This window comes from Artemia franciscana, chromosome 7, assembly GCF_032884065.1.
Source record: "Artemia franciscana chromosome 7, ASM3288406v1, whole genome shotgun sequence".
In the NCBI taxonomy this organism is placed as follows: domain Eukaryota; kingdom Metazoa; phylum Arthropoda; class Branchiopoda; order Anostraca; family Artemiidae; genus Artemia; species Artemia franciscana.
The window spans coordinates 4,188,076-4,210,648 of record NC_088869.1 but is presented as its reverse complement, the minus strand read 5'-3'; the positions used below and the strand labels follow the sequence as shown (position 1 = coordinate 4,210,648).

At 35.2% G+C, this 22,573-nt stretch overlaps 1 protein-coding gene across 2 annotated transcripts in view; it reads left to right on the top strand.

Annotated features, from left to right (window-relative positions):
* Nucleotides 1-209: 209 nt before the first annotated feature.
* LOC136028752 (uncharacterized) overlaps nt 210-22,573 on the top strand; it is an 84,397-nt gene continuing 62,033 nt past the window's right edge. For both annotated transcript variants that reach the window (XM_065706638.1, XM_065706637.1), the window contains exons 1-3: nt 210-384; nt 12,001-12,122; nt 13,195-15,814. In XM_065706638.1, coding sequence (XP_065562710.1) covers nt 279-384; nt 12,001-12,122; nt 13,195-15,814 — 2,848 coding nt within the window. In that variant the 5' untranslated portion in view covers nt 210-278. The remainder of the gene's footprint in view (nt 385-12,000; nt 12,123-13,194; nt 15,815-22,573) is intronic.

Genomic DNA, 22,573 nt, shown 5'->3' with positions numbered 1-22,573 from the left:
AAAAGGAAGACGGCTAAAGATTTTTGATTGAAAAGTTCTTGAGTTAATAGAAAAAAAAGAAGAATCTCTCACTTATCGCAAAACTAGTCAGTCGGAGATTCTTATTATGCACTTTTGTCTCCGACGGGCCAAATTGTACTTTTCTGAGACGAGTTGTGCACGATTCACAAGCTTGCTTTTTCGGCAGCCTTCATCGTAGACCTTTTGCTGAAGAAGTCAAGGAAATACTTGGGCCAGCTCCAACCTTTTCGAATTAAGCTGTGTTTCTCAGCTTTAAGATGGACATAAAAATTACGATTTGTATCATTACAGTTCTTTCTATTAGTTCCGGGATATTAGGTAGACTTCCTACTCATCAAAAATGTGCAAATGAGAACTGTTCAGGTGAGACTTAACTGAATATTGTAATTAGCCAAGGGTGTTTATCAAGGCAGTTAGAGGGACTAGCCTATATCCTTGATCTTCACCTCCTCAGATGAAAGATAATTTATAGAGCTCATGCATTGCCTCTTCTAAACCAAGCAGCATAGTAAAAAGGAGTAGCCTATCCTGTCATTTAATTTCATTGTCAGGACTGTTTCTGCCCTGCATTCAAGAATCTTATTGTAGGCTGATTTATTTTTGTAATTTTGGCGTTCAATAGACCAGTGGCTCTCAAACTGCAGTACCCATACTTCTTGGTGGTTTGCAAAGTTTTTTAGAGGGTAGGCTACTTGGTTTGCCAAAAAAAGTAACCCTTTAATTCTAGGACTGGCAAAGTTGTCAGAATTGTCAGTAAAATTCTGATTAATTGACTTCTTGCTATCTTGGAGAGTTTAGGTTAGGAAAATGAAACTTTCTGGGATGGTTCTACAGGCTAAAGTATGTCCCAGGAAGGTATTTTGAAGTACCTACCTCCACTCCTTCTCCCTCTAGAGGGCTCTGACCTTTGATGACCTTTAAGAATTAAAAGTAGAGAAAAAGCAACTAGTAACTGAAAATTAAGGTAAAATGTTGTTTTGTCAAAATTTCAATAGGTATAGACCTGTCATTTAGGCAAATTTTAGGGCCCTCCAGAGGGAGAAGGGGTAGAGTTAGGTACTTCAAAATCAACATCCACTTTCTTAGACTGGCCATTCACATGACACTCCTGACACTGTTCTCATTTTTCTCTTGGACAGCCTCAGGAAAATACCCTCCTTCATAAACAACTTTAACAAAGTCTCCTGTTGAGAGACTGTCAAAAATCTCTTTCCTACTTTCATCTTCTGATTCACCTAGTTTCATTGAGTCACACTATCATCATCAAGAATAATTTTTTCATCATCACTTCCTTCTGAATTCACAAATAGCTTTTTTGTCGTCTGCTCTTTTTGTCCTATTCCAGCTCTTCCAACTGTCCCAACTTTTTCTCTAGTCCTGCCACCCTGTGCTTCTTGACTTTTCATTTGGCTTCTTGTTCTTCAATCTGTCTTTTCACTTGCAGAACTTTTCTTCCTGCCTCTGCCACTCAGTACATGTGGCTTGGCTTTAGGATATGGCCAAATAAAGATGTCTGGCTTGTAAGGCCATATCCCTGTCTTTTCAAAGCCCCTCATTATGTTGTTTGGCAAGAAAGATACAGGGGGGCTTTTGCCAGCAAGAGATGCAATCTTGTATATCATCACATACAATTGTATATTGGGTATCACCCAGTTATCAATAGCCTTGTTGTATTGGCATTTGAAGGGGAAACATACACAAATGTCCAATGGCTACAGTGAGGTGGTATTGTTAGTAAAGTGACCAGACTCTTTTGGAAACTGCAGAACAGATGTGCAACTCATACTTGTCCATTATCAGAAGCTTTGGGCGTTCAGGGAAAAGCAAGACTCCTCCAGGAGAGGTAGCAGGAACACTAGTCAGCATGTGAGGCTAAAATTTCTTGCATGGGAATATAAGGTAGGGGGAAGGTATTGCCCACTGGCTGAGATGGTTCCAACCATAGTTACAAGCATGCCATGCTCAGTTGAGGCTACTTTGCCCACTATTTTCCTACTCTTCTTGGCTAAAAACCTTTGGAGGAATATGAACAGTGGTGACTGAGGTTTCATCACAGTTGAATATGTTACTTGCTGTAAATAGAGTTATCTCCAGAACTGACTGCAAGTTGAAGAAAAACTCCTGTATGTTGTGCTTGTTAAAGCATGTGGCATGGACAAAACTTGTTGCCTCTGGCTTTCTAAAAGAAAGCTTGGGGTTTTGAGACTGAAATCCAGCTAACCAGTATGCTGGCTTCCTTACAGCCTGTTCAGTTGTCTAGGACAGTATTGTTGTTTGTAATGGTGAAGTTGTAAGCAAGGGTTCTGGTGTCTTGACTGGTCAAACCATAACACATTCTGCTTGCTTGCAGCTGGTATTATCTTGATTACCTTAAATTGCAGATTGGAGCAATCTAAGGATTTTTCCTTGTAGAAACTCCAGAGTTGATAATACATGACACATAGTTGAATACATACAGTTGACTAGTGGTTTGATGTTGCTGATTTGATTGCTTCTCAGTTATACTTCCATTCTTTTCCTGACCATTCATTGTCAAGATGGTTCTTAAAGCTGTCTGTGGTTTGGGCAGCAATGGTATCTGGTAGTAATTTGTTCCAGAGGTTGACAACACAGGTGATAAGAAAGTGGGTGTGTTGCCACTTTTGAGGAGAAATGCCTGGATAACTGCAAGTTATGTCCCCTTGTACAAGAGTCCTGAGATACCAGAGGAAGAAGATCAGGAAGTGCCTTTGAATTAATAAGTTTATGAACCAGAATGGCATCACCCCACCTTCTTCTATACACCAGAGTTGGGAGTTTCAGCTTGCATAGCCTTATTGAGGGTGTAGTGCTTCTTTTCAGACATAAAAATAGTAGCAAGTCCAAACTTTTGGGCAGCACTGTAATTCACTTTTTTGTCATCACTGAGTTTTGAATACTTTTGGTAGTGTCTGTGAAGGGCTGAACATGACACTCCATGTTTCTCTGCCACTGCCCTAATTGGTAAGCCAGCCTCTAGGTCTACAATAGCTGCTTTAATCATGAAATGCTGGTCAACTTTCTTTTCAGCAAGAGATTTAGAATGTTTCTCCCACTTAGCTCTTGGAAATTGTGGCATTTTCTTCTATTCTAATATCAAATCTGAAAAAAAAGATGTATAAGCTATTTTTGTCATTAGGAAACAAGTAAAAACAGATAAGAAAAGAAACAGTGTATGGACTGAACTGTAAGAATTCATGTGGTGTATACTAGGATATATCCCAGTACATACCACTGGTCCTTGTCCCAGTATATACCATTCAACCTCTACTTACAAATTTTGCCTGACTTTTTTTTAACTGTTGTATATTTTTCCACCAGATGGCCACAGAACATGACCTGATTTTTTGCTTTTGTTTGCTATTTTACACACACACAATTTCTGCAAACTGTTACAAAATAAAGTACAAAAAGCTATTGCCAAAATATTTTTTGGGGTGTAAAGCTGAAACTTTGAAGTTGATTTTCTTAAAAACAAAAATAGCAACTTGCCAAAATGATAGAACTGTCATGTTGGCCATTGAGTGAACTATACTATGTGGCTTTATTGGATTTTTTTTAAAGAATGCTAGATGGCAGATAGGTAGGCCTACCATGTCCCACCTTATGCCCCATCCCTGCATATACCACTTACCCCTAGTGATATGGCATATGACATAAAAGAACAAGTTGTCAGAACAATTGAATGTATTCCTTGCTTTGGTATACAACTCAATGAAACCACAAATGTTGCTGGCATAGCCCAACTGATCATTTTTATACATGGCATTTTTCAAGATGAAATAATTGAAAACATTGTATTTTGTAAGAAACTTAAAACATCAACAGAAGGTGAAAATACTTTCAAGTTGTTAGATTCTTTTTTTTTCAAAAACCAGCTCATGGAAAAACTGTGTGTCAATGTACCGATTTAGCATTCATTTGCAAAGGATCTAATCTGTCAACTCATTTGACTAGTTTTGAGTGAAACAAGTGTGAGCAATAGCAAAGCCAAGAAAGCAGGACTTATGTCTGTTTAATGTGATTTAACCTTGGCAGCTATTATTGTGTTATTACAGTAAAGGATAATGTCAGTCACCCAGATTACTCTGGGAAAGCCCTTAAGGACTGGTCTTTGAAACTTGAAGCTTGGCTTGTGGCCATTTCTGCATTGCAATCAGAAATTAAAGGTCAGTTATCTGCAAAATTCTCTGGAATGAAGTCTGAAATTCAGTTGCTGAATTCAAAGCTCTCAGAAAAGGACAAACTGATCTCTGAACTGAACTTGAGGATTGAACATCAGAGTAATGATTACTGGAACTAGAATTTAAAGACTGTAAGCTTAATCTTGTTGTGCATGGTTTAAGAAAAGAAAGAAAAATGGCAAAACCCTTGAGCAAAATCTTCAGGATTTACTCAGGTTCTCTGGAGATTAAAGACAATATTCAGATTACTAGATCATTCAGAGCCAAGCAAAAACAAAGCAGTGTTTCTGTTCATGGGAATGACAAGAAATCTAGTTTACCGCCTGTTGTCTTCTCATGCAGCAAGGAGTTGGACATTCTTATTATCATGAAATCAGTGGGTAAACTAAAAGGTTCAACACTGTATTTGCACTGATTTGCCACCCACCCTAATTGCAATTAGGGCTGAGCTGCTTGCCAAAGCTAAGGCTTTTAAGGACTAAAAGAAATACACATATGTATGACTAAGGCAAATTGGAACTATTCTTAAGTTAGAGTATTGCAATGCATCAAATGTGCTGTGGTTAGACATTGATGACAGTGACTAATCTAATTATCATTATGTGGGCTGCCAAAAGTTTTTTGCTTTTCTTTTAAGATTGCCTAACGTTTAATTATGTTTCTCACAAGGTTTATTTTCTTTTTTGTCTCATTTTCGTATTTTGGTTTATTTTTAAAAACATCAGTTCAAAAATCATATGTGCTCTTCAGTTATTATCAGTACTCAGTAGACTGGATATCCAATATTCTGGGTTTTGCAGTTCAGCTGCCCAGGGCAGGATGCAATAATTGTAAGTTTATATGATTGACAATCATTTGGACATGCTGGGGAGTGACAAATTGATGTCTTTTGAGATGAGGCCACTTAATTTTGCTTCTTTTTGCGAATCTTTCAGTATTTTTGATAATGAAAATGATAATTCAGTTGTAAACAATTCTTCATAAGCTTGTTATTCATGTTTGCATGATGTTGCTAAGCACCAATTCCGAATGATCTGAGAATTGGATTTGTGAACACCCAAGGTCTTCTGAGTAGTATGAATGAAATAATTACTTTACTCCCTTCAAAATCTATCAGTATTCTTGGTGTTTGTGAATCTTTGTTGAATGAAATAACTGTACCAAATGTTGAAGTTCCTGGTTATATTTTTACAGCAAAGAATCGGTCGACTAAGAGTAAGGGGGGTTTGGGATTTTTGATTATAGAGGAAATTTCATTCTGGCGGCTTTCTGATATAGAGCAACTTAGAGCAGAAATGCTTTGTGAAATTATTGCAATTGAATTTATATTAGGGCTATAAACTGTGCAAGCATGTGTTGTACATAGGCCACCTTTGTCATCTGTTAATGATTTCCTAGTAATTTTTGAAAAGTTAGTTGAGTCATTGACTGGTCATGAGGTGATGCTAATGGGTGACTTTAATATTGGCCTAATGGAATATGAAAATGATGCACCTACATCTAATTTCCTTTCTCTTTTGTTTTCAAGGTTTCTTTCCCCTCTATGTAATATTCCCAGTCGTGTGACTGCTTCTTCAGAAAAATTAATTGATAACATTTTTCTTGCAAGATCAGTTACATCATTGAAAGTGGTATTGACTAATTTTTTGACCATTTTTTAATTTTAGCTGATGTAAAATATGCAGTATGGTCAGCTAAGTTTATTGAAACTACATGACGAAAAGTTAATAAATCAAATTTAGCTAAACTTAACGCTCTTCTATCTTCTAATGATTGGTCTATTCTTCTAAATTACAATAATGTGGATGTTGACAGAATCTTTTTTAGAAAAATGACTGGCTCTTGATGATAGTTGCCCTGAGGTTAAAATTCATAGAAATAAATATTATGTCCCCAAGCTACCATGGATAACACCAGGTCTACTCAAATCTATCCAGGTAAAAAATGAGTTGTTTAAGTTATTTTTGGTGGACCCATCTGAGTCAAATAAAATCCAATTTAAGAGGTATAAGAATTTTCTAACTAAAATAGTTTGCAGAGCTAAGAAAAGATATTATTTTGAGACATTTTGGGATGCTTCAAATTACCTAAGAAGACTTGGCAACTAATTAATTCTTGTCTTGGTCAAAACCTGCCTTCAAAGCGTCCTATAAAGAGACATAATTTAGCAGGACAAATTATAAAAGGCAATGTTCATGTGGTGGATTGCCTTAATGATCACTTTGCTTCAATTGGAGAGGTTGTGACTGAAAAATTGCAGAAAGGAAAGTAATATAGTAATGATATATTTATAAAATATTTACCGAGTTCATCAGATATATCAATATTTTTGACTCCTGTAATGGAAGGTGAACTGTTGAATGTATGTCTATTAATGAAGAAGGGTGATTCTCAAGGACTTGATGGATCTTTGACTAATATTGTCAAGTCTACTATGCCTGGTATTAGTAGAATTATGGCTCATTTAATTAACCTTGCATTTTCAACAGGAATGTTCCCAAGTTTTTTTTTTTAAAGTGCTAAGATAATTCTATTGCATAAGGGGGGGGGGGATTCTGCAAGCCCAACTAATTACAGGCCAATGTCCATATTATCTGGTTTTTCTAAATTAATTTAAAGGTGTTTTTTACAATAGAGTGTACAAGTTCTTGGAATTGCAGCAATTTTTCAGTAAGTTTCAGTTTGGTTTTTGGAAGGAACATTCTACCCAGCCTGCAGTTCTTGCCATACTGCAGTATATTCATGAATGTTTAGATAAAGGCCTTCTTCCTGCAATGCTGTTCTTGGATTTAGAAAAAGCTTTCACCACAATTTGTCATAAAATATTGTGGCATAAGTTAGATAATTATCATATTAGAGGTCCAGCCCTGAATTTTATGAAATCATATTTACATTGTCAGTATCAGGTAACCCAAATTAATGATTCCTTGTCTATGCCTTGTCATCAGTCAGAAAAGGTTGGCGTTCCACAGGGGTGGAACAAGGGACTATACTTGGTCCCTTGCTATTCCTGATTTATACTAATGATTTTTGCAACTCTTCTGAAGGGGGGAATCTCAACATTTTGTTTGCTGATGATACAGGTTCAACTGTTGCTGGCGAGTTCACAGATGATTTGAAGCTAAAGATTAAGGGAATTTTAACAGCATTGGTTCACTGGTTACAGGCTAATCAATTGTCACTAAACATAGCTAAAACAAAATTTATGGTTTACAGCTGCATTTATAAAGAGCCTATTGAATTTGATAAGGTGAGATTTGAAGGCCTAAATATAAGCATCCAAAGAGTAAGTTCAATCTGGTACCTTGGTGTGGAGATTGATTATAATCTTTTTGTTTAAAGGTCATCTATATGACCTCATGGTCATAAGGTCATCCTTATGATCATCTATATGATCAGGTCATCTCTATATCTGTATATATATATTGGTCATTGATATTAGGTCATCTATATGGTCATCTGTTTTGTTTAAAGGCCTAAATATAAGCATCCAAAGAGTAAGTTTGATCTGGTACCTTGGTGTGGAGATTGATTATAATCTTTTGTTTAAAGGTCATCTTGATCGTCTACAAATAAAAACAGCACATGGAATTAGAATCATGTATAGGTTGGAACATTTTTTCCCTTATGAAATATTAAGATTGTTATATTTTTCTTTAGTTCATTCCCATTTATCATATTGTCCTGTTGTTTATCTGGCAACATTTAAAACCCATCTTAAACCATTACAAATTGTGCAAAACCAGGCTCTAAGGATTTTACATAAGTATCTAAATCATTGATACTAAATCATTTAATATAATAAGACATTAAACTTTTAAATTTTTTCCTAGAAACTTTTCACCATTAATCTTTTTTTTCTCTATGGATTTTTTTTTAATTATTATTCATTGTCTCTGATTGCTCATGATATCATTCTCCGTGCACGTTTGTTTGATTGTTTTGTTATTGTGATAATTATTCTGTCATTCTGCTTTGTGTGGTGGGCTGTGGACTTGGGTGTCGGATCTTCAACTAATATTGTTTATGTTGTAAATATTAATGGGGTCATCACAATCACAAGCTCTGTCTCTCTGTGGTGACTCAGTGTATTTTATTTGTTATGCGTATTATAATAATAAATTGAACTTGAATGTATATAGATGGTGCTAAGGCAATGAGCAGTCACAACATGGGGTTTGTATGCCATGTTAAAAAGGTTTCAACTGAGTGTAAGTTCACTCATTGTGTACTTCACCAAGAGGCTTGTGTGGCTAAGAACCTCCCTGATGAACTTAAAGATGTCCTTGATCAGAGTGTCCAGATTGTGAACTTTTTACTCAAAAATCTTGTTACTTTAAATTCTATGCCGGGAAATTGGGAGCCTCCGTGATAACTTATTGGTACATACAGAGGTGCAATGGCTTTCTCAGGGAAATATTGTGTCCTATGTATTTGAACTCCACAAAGATTTCATTTTTTTATCTAACACAAATCCTCTCTGTCTTTTGTACTCACTGATTTTGATCAGCTTTTGAAGTTGGCTTATGTAAGTGATATTTTGAGAAATTCAACATGTGGAATTTATCCATGGAGGGCACTCTCTGATATCTTAATATAGAAAAGAAAACTGATGCAATGGTAAAAAACGTTCTCTCTCTGAGAAAAACAAATAGAAAATAACAACTGCGAGCCATTTGAAAGATCACATGCATTTTCGGAAGATAATGAGAAAAATATAACTGATTTCACTGAACTCAAGACTCAAATGAGCCATCATTTGAATGCGTTGAAGATCTGTATAAGAGAGTACTTTCCACATTTGGAGAAACAGTTAGACTAGGCACATGGCCCCTTCAATGCTGATACTCTGGCCACTAACCTGACTGCCTTTCAAAAAGAGCAGCTCATTGAAGTTACATGTTATCCCATTTTGAGATGTCAATATTTGACTTCTGGTATTACATTCCTGGATTGGTATTGGGAGGGAATACAAAGAACTGTCAAGCACTGCTGTTAAATTTCTTCTAGTGATGTGTCATTTCTAAATCAAATGGCACCCTTTCTTTCAAAAGGTTTCTGAAGGATTAGCATATTTGTTTTTAAATTAGCCACTGAGAAGATAATCGGGATAGGACCTTGAGTACTGGGTCCTGGTGCGGTTGTTATGCTCCCTAGTCTGCGAATGTTCAGGACAGTAACACCAGTGATTCCATAATCATTAGCCAAATAATCATGTACAAATCAGGCATCATCAGCTTATGGAGGAACTCCAAAGACCATAACATTAAGTTTCCTTTTTGATCTTTCATAATCCTCGGCAATCATTGCCTTTAAGCTATTTTCGAACTCTTCATCTAAAGCTTCTCTTAATATAGCTACTTTGGCGGTCACTAAGTCTACTAAAAAATTATTGTCCTTTGCCATTCCTGAGGATTGCTCAAGAGTATGAATCCTATGTTCTAGTGCTTTAAACTGAGTGTCAATTTCCGCTTCAAGTCCATCGTTAAAGCTAGTAAAAGAGTACTTAACTCCCTCCTTAATCTTAACATCCAGAATCTTTACTGCATTCTCAAAACCACTAAGAGAGTTCTTCATACGCGCAACAACTCGCGAAATCAACATTGCTCGCTTGGGTGTTTCCCTTGCACATTGGGCATTTCCATTGACAACTCATACGACGAGTCATTTTTGTAAGTAAGATGTATTCTGGTTCTGAGAGCTCAAGACATTCATTACATAACCATCAATTGCAATCATCACAATTCATAGTGCTTGATTCCTTGCCTAAATTAGCTGTACAAGACCAACACTTGTCCTGTCCTTTTACCGGGATAGAATGCGCCCATTTGTTACCAGCCATAACTCTTGGACAAATAGGCAAATATTTGGTGGCAAATTACAGACAAATAACACAGCGCAAAGCTTAAAAACAACCTATATTTTGGCTCCTATCGAAGGAAGGAAAGAAGATTTCACGCTTTACTTTATGTCTATAAACTACTTACGTAATTCTCTAATATTAATTATACAACATTGTGTTCTTGGGGGTTAATGTAAATGTTCATTTGGGTACACTAGAAAATATTGCACTGATGATGTTGTATCGGCAACAGTGCATCAACAGCCAATTATTGATAGCATTGAAATGATAATTCAAATCCTCTGGGAATAGCAGATTGTAAGTCTATTTACAGGAAAAAGTGAGATAATTCACAGGTAAAACACATTCGAAAAGACACTTCAAGTATTTATTAATCACTTGTAATAAACAGAAGCTAGGACTAATGTTTTTGTCTCACAAAAGAGTCAATAATCCATTCAGTTATTTTCACTGTAACACATACATTTGTTTACCGAAATGAACGAACTATGTTTTAATTTCTATACTATTAGTTGTAGTTTTAGCTTATAAAATATGAACAACTACATAATTAACACCAGTCAATAGTAGAAACATGGGTAGCCAAAGCTGTGGTACTTTGAGTAGTCATGGTAAAAGTAGTTGTAACAGAGTAGTCATGGTAAGAGCAGATGAGGGTGGTCAGGGTTGGAGTAGCAGAGGCGGAAGTAGTTATGCTATTTGTAGTAGTAGCAACCCTGGTTGAAGCAGTCATGCTAGGAATGATTGTAGTAAGAGTAGCCCTAGTTGGAATAGCACCAATTGGAGTATTCCCAATATAGTATTTCCAATATAGCACTGTCAAATGAGTCATGGTTAAAATAGTTGTGGCATAAATTTTTGCAATAGAAAAATTAGAAGCAACAAAATTTTATCTTTCTACAGAACTATAACTTCATTTTTGCATGTTGGATGCTTTCTGTGTGGCTAAATTTGCTCAAATTGTAAATTAGTTTATTATTTAAACATATAGGTTTAAAAATTAGAATAAATTGAAAATGTATAGTGATGGCTAAAATCTTTTAACTAAGACAACAAAAATAATATAAAAAAAATGTTCTAACTAAAGCCTGAGTATTTTGGCTTCAAATCAATAAGCTTTACAAGGGGAAAATAACCTAGAGTAAACAGTTCAAATATAAGGAAATAGTAAAAATGAAAAAATATTCAGTACGCACAATTAAAACATGAGAACAAAATTGCTCAAATATTTTAAAAGGCTATCAGAGTATAGAGAAGGTGGTCAAAGGTAGCCTAATGTAGCATCCTTCAGATATAGGTTGGAATAATCTACATTTGTTTTCAGTTTTTAAATCATTCTTTACTTTTTTTGAGAAGAACAGTTTTTTATTTAATCTAATTAATGAAAAAAACTATGTCTTTCAGTCAAAAGTGAAGAGCAAAGTTAAAATGATAAGAAAAGAACTTGTATATGAAAAGTCAAACTTATGATATAGATTAATATAAGTAAATAAGTCAAATTTAGGGCAAAGAGAAATTGCAATTAGTAATGGCACTGTTGCTGAGGAAAGAGATTTTTGTCTTTTCGCTTCTTTTTGTCCACTAGCTGAATACCATCCTTTCTTGCTTATTTTTATAATTAAATTTTCTCTTCTTTTTCGTAATATATATATATATATATATATATATATATATATATATATATATATATATATATATATATATATATATATATATATATATATATATATATATATATATATGATTCACTTTGGCTAATTTTCCTCAAAAATGCTCAAAATGTGGTCTAATCTCGTTGTCTTAGTCTCAAAATCATTGGCTAAAATGAAATTGTGGAAATGACAGTTGATTTCTACTTCTGAATGAATAGTTACACTTTCATTGTTCTCTAGCCTAAAAGCTTTCTTATTCCAGAGGTTATAAGCTATGGACAGACAACCCTGAATTATCTTGCTGATCATAAGAATGTTTTGTCATTTCAAAGTGGTGAGAAAGTTACTGTTTTTAGTAAGGCTGATGGACATTGGGGAGTAAAGGTAGGTTCACCTTGTTGAGTATATATATATATATATATATATATATATATATATATATATATATATATATATATATATATATATATATATATATATATATATATATATATATATATATATATATATATATATATATATATATATATATATTTATATTCAGATTATTAAAAATGTGGTTTGACTTCAAATAATTGCTACACAAATGATTCCTTCACTACCCGACTAAAAAATATATGCTGATTCCAAATCCAACAAGTTTGCACTCTAGCTCTTTCACAAATTTGCCTTTTTTAAGTCAATAGCAAAAGCTTCGTTCGTCGGATCGTAATCCTGCGAGTCTGAAGTGAGGCTAAGGAGCTCCTTTTGTTGATAGCGTTTCGACATTGACAAATCTCCGCCAACTCTTTGTGGGATCATTTTAGTTTAGTGGCAAAATTCTTGAATTTCACCACCAAATAATTGACAGTGAACAGTGTCACTAAGCACTGTCAAGAGTCATAATAATCAAGATGATTGTTTTTGGGGGTATTTATTACTCCCCCTATTTTCCAAAATTTATAAAGATTTCTTCGAATATGTTCACAATTCTAAATTTAAATGTTTTATATACTTAGAATGAATACAAAAAAGCAGATTATTTTTAGGTATATAGGCTTTTTCTTTGGGAAAACTTAAGTTTTTCGAGTTTCAATTGTTTTTGACAAAGATTACTTTTTGCTGTAATTCGTTGGATAAAATGTAACTTAGATACTGCAGCAATTAAACTGAGCTCTACCTGGGCACTAAATTGTATTTTAGAAGTTTGTTTTTCATTTTTCTTTTAGGTAAAAAATACATCGAAAAGGGTAGGGAATAAGGGGAAAGGGGCAATTTTTTTTCATTTTTAGGCAAGTTTAAGCCATAAATCCAAGTGATAGATCCAAAACTAAGAAGTATAATGATGTAAGTATCTTATCGTTTTAATACATAGGTAAAGATTGTACATACAATTAAAAGTCACTGGGATCATAAGCCCTAATAAGTTCAATTTATAAATATTAAATTTAACATTTTACTTTCCTTATTTTTTCAGATCCGGGGGAAGTTTGGTTATGTGCCTAATTCGTTCGTCCGCGAAACGAAGGTCGTTACTCGCACCTTACCATTTTCAGTACCAATCAGTGACGGAGTCGAAAATAAGTCTTCAGAGTCTGCTACCCCCGCTAGAGGACTCTCTGATGATTCTGTCGATACACTTCAAAAAATCAGAGTATTGGGTGAACCTTTTATGGACAAAGAGCCCAGTCGTAGTGAATTGAATATAATGGAAGTACCAAATGTGGATAACAGTCCAACTGATGTAAAACAATATGTAAATTCTGGTAATTTAGCTGAAAAGGATGTATCTTTAGACGAATCTTTAGTTGCACTTGAGAAAGCAGGTGATCATTTGAACCCAAAAGCTATAGAGGATGTAAATCTGAAAACAAATATAGAATCAATGGTATTTAATGACAATGAGACACTGAAAGAAAATTTAGTAGAAATTTCTGTTGAGAAGGCCTTAGAAGATTCAATGAATAATAGTAACATACAAAGTGGAGTAGCTAGTACTACTGAACACGCCGAAGTTGATAACTCTGTAAATAACCCAAGTGTAAATTATACTGTTTTAGAAGAATTGCCTAAAAACAAAGAAATTGGTCAAATGGAGGAAATTGTTGAAACCAAAGATTTGGAAAATCATAGAGATGAGAAAGTTGAAAACGTTTATAATTTCGTTGAAAATTCAAAAGATGGATACAGTAAAGAAATGGATTCAGAAGTGTTGCTAAAAAACGAAGACAATCTGAAATATAAACTACCTGCTGGTAATCAGGATATGCCAAAAGACATCAACGTTAAGGAAGTTAATTTACTTGTTGATGATGAAAACGCAGCCGTCAAATATAATCAAACTGTAGATGGTACTATTTTTAGAGAATCACTAAAGAATGAAGAATATGGCCAAGATAATCAGAACCCTGATCCAAAGTCCACTGAAATAGTTGATGATGTGGATAGTGATTTCGATGACATAGAAGGTGAAGAACAGGATAACGATGATGACCCTTTATCTGAGGATGAAGATGCGGATAGTTTGGACCCTGAAAACCTGGGATATGAAGAGTCTACTAGTATTAGACCTGGAATAGTAGAAAATACGATAATTCAAACTGCATCTGATTCGGTGAACGAGAATCAAAGTATCGGAGAAAGCAAAAACTCTGAAGAAGTAGATAAGGAACGACATCTAGAATCATCAATATCTTTATCGCAAAGAAATGAAAACTTAGATAAAACTAGTTTTGATAAATTTATTGGAGTGAGCCAGGATAGTGGTCAAGATAGCGTTGACTACAATGCTTTCACTGATTCTGTAGATTCTGGCGAAAAAGAAGGTGGTTTTTTGTCAAAACTAACAACTTTTTTTTCATCTGGGGTTTTACAGATGGATGAAGAGACAAATAGCAAGAAGACTTCAGATAATGAAAAAACACAAATAGAAACTAAACAAGATCAGAACATGGCTGCTGGCAATACAGAGTCTCTTGATGGTCACTTGAAAGAAGAGCCAACTTTAGATCAAATAGAAAGTGTTCCTGTTGATAACTATTTATACGACATAACTGGCACTGGTGTTCCTGCTATAGAAGAAACCTTAGCCAATGACATTCGCGAAAGTACCCTTGGTTCATTAAACGAAAAGGATGGTAAAGCCATTTTTGAAACCCTTACGAACGAACCTGCTCCTTCTCCGAAAGTGTTCCGAAAATTCGATAGTCCCGTCGAAGGATTAGATGCTATTATCAAACAATCTGATAACAGTGATCTACCGAAAGCCGATTATAAGCCTTTTAGCTATGCTGCAGTTGAATCAATGCTATTAGACTCCATTAATCTAGGAAGTAAAGTTGAAAACATGAAGATTGATAAAGAAGAAATGTTGCTTGAAGTTGATAGTTCGGTCGAAGGATTAGATACTACTCTTAAAGATTCTGATAGTATCAGTCGGATACCTCAAGCTGATGAAAAGCCTCTCGACCATGCAGTGACTGAGTCAACGCCACATATATCTACTGATACAGGAAGTAAAATGGCTGAAGACTGGAAGATTAGTAGTGAAGAAGTGCTGTTTGAGGCTCATATTACTAACGATATTGATCGAATTAGTTCATTTCCTTATGGCTCTATTAATCATCAAGAAAATGAGTCGACATCATTTGCTGTTTCTGCTGATCAGGTGGAAAAAATAAGTGATGGTGTGTTGGTAAATCTGCATGAAACAGTGGGTGGAGCCCATAGTATCCACAGTACTGACCAGCAAAATTCCTTACCCCAAGTTTTGACTAATGACAAAGCAAGTGGGTCATATGTTGATAATGAAAATAAAGTAGAATCATTATCCAAATCAATGAGTCCACAACATGAAATTGTTGATAATTTAGACAGTGTTGTTCAAGAACCATTATCAGAAGTAGAAGATGTTCCTGAGACTCATCAACAGGATTTATTCTCTCACAGTTCAGCCAGTGAATATCATCATGCTGTTGGTTCCAGTAGTGACTCGAATGTTGCACCAGAAGGCTACTGTGATGCTGCTAATCAAATATGTGATTCTGCCAGTGTTGTCAGTCACACAAGGTCTCTACTTGGCAACAACGTTGATAAAGGTAGGCTAACTCTACTACTCATTTCTTTTCCTACTTTTGCTCCTTATCCCTTTGTTAGTTTACTTAAATTTTGAATATAAGAGAACCGGCTCTAATCTTTCAAAACTAGTTCTTATCTATATTTGGAAGATAAAATTCACCTCATAAATGTACTTCGGAGCGTACACGCTGTAGCTGCTGAGTTTATATACCCAATAATCGTTTGGTTGTATTATTTTCGATCTTTCCATTAAATTCCCTGCCCTGGGCAATGTGAAAATTTTATGTTAATGGGCCAGGAGGATATGGGAACTCAGCAATCCTCTCCCTGAAATTTGAAGTTAAAATGACCAGAAAAAAAACAACAAAAAATAAACAAACAATATAAATTGCCATAGATGAGGGAAGTTTATTTGCACTGTGCCGAAAACTAGATAGATAGCTTGAATAGATTTTCTATATGTATGAGAGAGATAGATTCAAAAGAAGAAGTCATTATTGGAATTTATGACCTATTAGAATGCTGAAGTTAAATTGAATGTTATAAATCAATGCAGTTTGAAAAAAAAATCCGGTAGGTTTGAGCTCTATTTAATCATATTAGAATAAAAAAAAAAAAAATCAAAAATAGTTGAATTTTATTTGTAGGAAGTATTAATGACTCTGTAGGCTTTTTTGGGGAGGGAGGGGGAGTAGAGATTTTAAAGTCACTAGATATATGGTAGTTTGTGTTCATCCAAAGTTTTGTTTTATTTATGTTTGCTTGAGATTTCTTATCTTGATTCATAGTAATTTCTCCATGTTTTAGATTTAATCTTTAAATAAGATAATAAGGCTTAACAAGTGCAAGTCATAATGTTTGACATATTGTAAATACCACATTTGGTAGCAACTGAAAACCATTTGTGAGGTATGTACTTATTGCATTGTGAATTAATGTGAAACATTTAAATGATTCATATTTACGCATTGAGAACTATTCGACAAATAGTCCCTGATAGATAATGAATAGAAAATGATAGAACATGTTTATGCACGCAAAGTTAGAGAAGGTGGTTGGGGGGACTGGCCAAAGCTCCTGACTATAGATCCTTCAGACACAGATTGGAAATCTTTTTATGAATCAATTTTCAGAAAGGCTTGGATTTGACCACCATTTGTGAAACATGGACTTGATTTGTTTTCACTTCAGACGTTTGTATTTAAGTAGCGGTCTCAGATTTTTTGGTTGCTAGCTTATAAGCTTATAAAACAGTCTCATTAAAAATTGAACATGTTTTGATAACTTTTATGCGCATATATAATGTGTACTGGATATGTTTTGATTTAGGACAGATGACGGTATAAATGTACTTAATAAAGACGAACCACGTTCGCTAGTAGGCTATATCTTCCATAAATCGTGGAGGATTTTCACCAAACTGAGCATTTAAGGTTTTCTGAGCTAGTTGATTACAAATCTGAGTCCAATTATGCTATAAGGAAGCAGAAATTCGCAATGCAATAAGTACATACCATACAAATGGTTTTCAGTTGCTACCAAATGTGGTATTCATAATATGTCATACATTGTGACTTGCATTTGTTAAGCCTTATTATCTTATTTAAAGATTAAATCTAAAACGTGGAAGAAATACTATGAATCAAGAAGAGAAATCTCAAGCAAACATAAATAAAACAAAACGAAACAAAACTTAAGATGAACACAAACTAGCGAAGCACTTACATGACATCCCCTACCATTTCATCTTTGCACTAAGATACTAATACTTATGACTGTGACTGCAAGTACTTGCGACTGTGAGTACTAATGGTTGACACAATGAATGTGACTACTTGTGACTGTGACTAATTGTGGCTGCTACTGCAAATAATTGGATTACATGAGGCTGTGACTACTAGTGTCTGCTACTACTGCTTTTGCTGCTACTGCTACTGCCTTTACTGTTGAACTAATAAAAAGAGTCTTAAGTGCATCCAGGTTGTCAAAATGGTACAGGTGCAATATCGCAGGAATGCAGTAGGGCATGAAGTTGAAGCTTTCAGGGAAAGTTAAGGGAAAATGTAAAACTAAATCAAAATAAACTATGTGTATCCAGATTATCAAAAGGTATCTGTGCATTATCCAGTGACAAACTGAGGGTATTTGCGTTGGATCTTCATAGTGTGTTTTTGATGATAAATTAAAAAACGCTATGAGCATCCGGTTTGTCCAAAGGGCATATCTGTAATATCTCAGGAATGGCTAAGGGTATTAAGTTAAAATTTATAGAGCATGTTGGGTGGGAAATTGAAGTAAATTAAAATGCACTATGTCAATACAAGGTTGTCAAAGGTGTCGATCTGTGACTCTCAGAAAACGTTGAAATAATACACATAAAAGTCCGAGCATTTCAGCTTCACATCTGGAAGCCTCGAACAATGAAAAGAAAATTAAGAAAAAAAAGAAGATTAAACTGATAACACATACTAGAATTAAAAGACTCTGTTTTAAAATCTGGTATTTATTTTGGAAAATCGACCATCAATTTTCGTCGACTACAAATGTAATCTTATGGTATTTTGGTTCATTGTGGGTGAAATTATCGCTTTGTGGTACAGGAGTAGCGAAAAGAAATATTTAGCATATGTGTGCTCCTGAAATAATGCAGTTCCTAAAATTTCTAAGGAGGAAGGGGGGTTGAGGCTAAAATTTTCTGAAAGTAGGTTTCGGGTAATGATCTTTCAAGGGAGTTTGGCTCATCCGATGGTCTTGGTTTCTCGTAGGGGAGGAGGGGAGGATAATGGCCTGTCTCTTCTCTATGTAGGTAAGTGTTCCATTGTAATCTTTCATTTAAATTTAAAAAAATTCCCAAAATCATGGATTTTCCGCTTCTCTAGCAGTCGCTCTTAATGGTCAGTTTGAACCGATGACTTCAAATAAAGATGAGAAGGAAACAATTTCGGTCTCTTCAAAATTCTAAAAGATGTGTTATAAAAATCAGGGCCGAAATTGCCAAGATTCAGCCCCCATTCTATTTATAAGCTTCTCTGTAACTAGGCACCACTGTGGTTGTAAATAAATTCTGGAATTACCCTCCCAATCAGCTACTCAACCCCGTAGAACTAATACCCGTCTAATAGAATATATAATACTGTGAATATGAACCGGTTCACGGATTGTTTGAAATCCTTCGACTGGTCCAAGATTTTGGATTGTCAGGATGTTAATTCAGCCATAAGTAGTTATACACAGGGATTAAGTGATCTTATCAGTTCAACCTTTCCAGTTCGTAAATCAAACCGAAAAACTACCCATATACGCCCCTGGATGTCAAATAGCCTGATAATCTCTTCATACCGAAAAAATGCCCTATATAAGTTAGCTTGCAAAACCAGTAGCGTTATTGACCTGACTAATTATAAAAAATACAAAAACGTATATACCAAACTCATCCGGGAAGCAAAGAAAAATTGTTATTATTAAAAAATCTCTCACTGCAAAGGGAACTTGCAAAAAATTTGATCTACAATAAATGAAATTCTTTAAAAAAAAAAGAATTCAAGATCTGTACCTATTAACCTTAGGGACATCAATGGCAGATTAATTGACCCAATTCAGTACCGGATGCTTTTAATAATTATTTCACTAATATTCCAAATGCTAACTCCTGTTCCTTCTCACAGTCAGTACACCCTAGCAAGAATCCCAGATCCATGTTTTTCTCTCCAACTGATCGCAAAGAGGTGCTTCAAGTTATCGAATCTCTCTCTCTAATAGTAGTACACTTGACTTCTTTGGCATAAGTAATAAGCTTCTTAGGACCGTATCTTCCTATATTTGTGAACCCATTGTGCACATAGCAAACCTGTCTATGACCAATGGAGTCTTCCCAGAAATATTTAAATCAGCAATTGTTATCCCGATTCATAAAAAAGGCGATCCGTCTGAGATAAGCAATTATCGTCCAATCTCACTTCTCCCAGTTATATCTAAAGTGCTCGAGAGAATTATATTCCGGCGTCTTTCTCCCTTTGTATTTGGGAATCATTCATCAGATTCATTGATTTGTCCTCATCAATATGGCTTCCGTGCCAAAGTTTCAATTGCTCATGCACTAATAGACGCCACACAGTTTATGCGTTCCCAACTTGACCTTAAAAATACTGTATTGGGCTTATTTCTGGATTTTTCAAAGGCCTTTGACATGTTTGATCACAGTGTTTTGTTAAGTAAACTCAATAACCTAGGGATTCGCGGAGTTCCTTTCTCATGGTTCGGCTCTTATCTCTCTGGTAGAGTACAGAGTTTGAGTCTGGGTGGGGTGACTTCACATCCCCTACCTGTCCAGAGGGGCGTCCCACAGGGCTTTGTTCTTGGTCCGATACTTTTTCTCCTTTATATTAATGATTTGGTTACGGACCTGGGTCCATCAGTGCACCCAGTACTTTTTGCTGACGATAGCAACTTTTTCATCACCGGTCCTAATTTACCATCCGTCGTTACCTCTACTCAAACCCTTCTGAATAGAGTACAGGAGTGGTGTCTCGTTAACTGCATGACCATAAACAGCAAGAAAAGTCAGGTGGTATTATTTCGAACCCCTTACAAAAAAAATGAAGCTCAGCCAGCACTTGGCCTAAAATATACTACCGATCTCCTCCCGCAGGTCGAAGTTGCCAAGTTTCTTGGTGTCCACATAGACTCCTGCCTATCATTTGCAACACATGTGTCCTATATCAGAGCCATAATTTTGCGACAGGTAAGTATGATTAATCGTGTGAATTATTTTCTTCCTCCCGATATCCTTGTCACCCTTTATTATTCTTTTATTTACCCATATATCTCATACTGCGGATCTGTATGGGGCAATACTTGTCCTTCAGTTACCGATTAAAATCTGCTCAAAACCGTGCCGTCAAAGCAGTTTTTCGGTTGCCACGACTATATCCCACCAAGGACTTGTACTGCGATTTTGGTATTATCCCTTTTGAACAAATCATCAAAATATTAAATCTATCCCTTGCATACTCCGCTTACCATAAAAATCTGTTTCCCCACTTATTATCTTATTTTAATAGTAATAATTCTGAAGGCCACTGTCTCCGTTCATCCAACCGTTCCTTCGTTGTCCCCAACTGTATCTCTAGTTCCGCCCAGCGATCCCCAATTTATAAATCTATGCTTCAATGGAATTTAATACCCTCCAGTATCGAGCTATTCACAAGTTTTCGGACGCTATATAACAATGTACTAAAATCTTGATATTATATTTCTCTAAATGTTTATTCAATTTGCTTTAATTACCCATGTTTTCTTTTTTCTTTTTTTTCTCTTCTTCATTTTCAGTATTTTGTTGTTGTTTTGGTCCTTAACAAGTCCGCTTCTAGGATCCTTATTATTATTGTTGTTATGTGTTTTTTTTTAATAATAAATTGAACTGAATTGAATAAATCAACTCATTTTAAGGAAGATTTAAAAATATTTTCTGTTATAATCTTACATTTTATATGGACTTTCTTACATTTTATATGGACTTTAGGTATGCTCAGAGAAGAAATGCGTAGCCAAACGGCCGCTTGTCCTCTGCATCTGAGTTGCTGTATAAAACACTTCTTACAGTTTAAACTGATTCACGGTTTTATAATCTTCACTTGATAAAGTCTTGGCCTGATTTGGGCCAAGAATTGTTGTTCTGGGGTACAAAATGAACAAGATGAAGAGGGTACTTTTCTTGGGCCATACCTTATTTTAAAAAAGTGATTGAAATAAATAAAACTCGTGTTTCGGTGAATTTCTGCACAATTATTTACAACTATTGAGCCAGTGTGATCACCCCTTAAGAGAAAACTAAAAACAACTAAAAATGAAATAAACACATATTTTTATGGATGGGGTTGGAATCTGCTTACAAGGGTTCTCAGACTTGTCGAATTTGACGGCTTTTATTTTTCACGATAGTATCGCTGTTTTGTTATGCTTATCTCCTTTTCTAAAATTATTAAAATTGTCTTGTGCTGATAACTTTGATAGATAACTTTATATTTAATAAGGCTGTCCTATTTTTCATGAGTTCATTGCAAAGAAAAATTTCATGCAGTAGTTGACATTTTATCCAGTAGTCTTTTTAGCAAGATCTGCAGAAACCTTTCCGCCGTCATTGTCACTGTCAAACAGTTTGTGTTAACGAACAGTAAGTAAGGAGTGACTCGACTCAATAGTAACCCAAATTCTAAGAAATAAAATTTTGATATTAATAGATACATCAAAAAATTGGCTTTTTATGCTGATTCCAAATATATAATATTCATTAAATGTAGAGTTACTAGTCAAAAGCAAAGAGCCTGAGAAAAATTACCTGGTTTAAAAAAGGGGGAACACGCCCCCAAAACTCAAGGAACCTTGATGAAAGTTGTACCGTCCGATTCAGCATATCAGAGAACCCTTCTTTAGAGGTTTCAAGCTCCCACCAGCAAGAATTGTGGAATTTTGTTATTTTTTGCGAGAAGAAGAACACAGATGCGTGTTTACTTGTTTATTTATTTTTCAGGGTTGATTGTATCGAACCATGGCCCTGTAAGAATGAGAGAGGGCACGTTGAAACAGAAATTAAAAATTCTAGTGCCCTTTTAAGTGACCAAAATGATTAAAGGGCAACTAGCCTCTCTTGCGCACGCCCCCTTTTCCCCCAAAGTTGTCTGATCAAACTTTGAGATAGCCATTATGTTCAGCACAGTTGAGAGGTCCAGTAACTAAACTTTTTGGGGTAACATAACCCCCACAGCCCCTGCGGAAAGGGC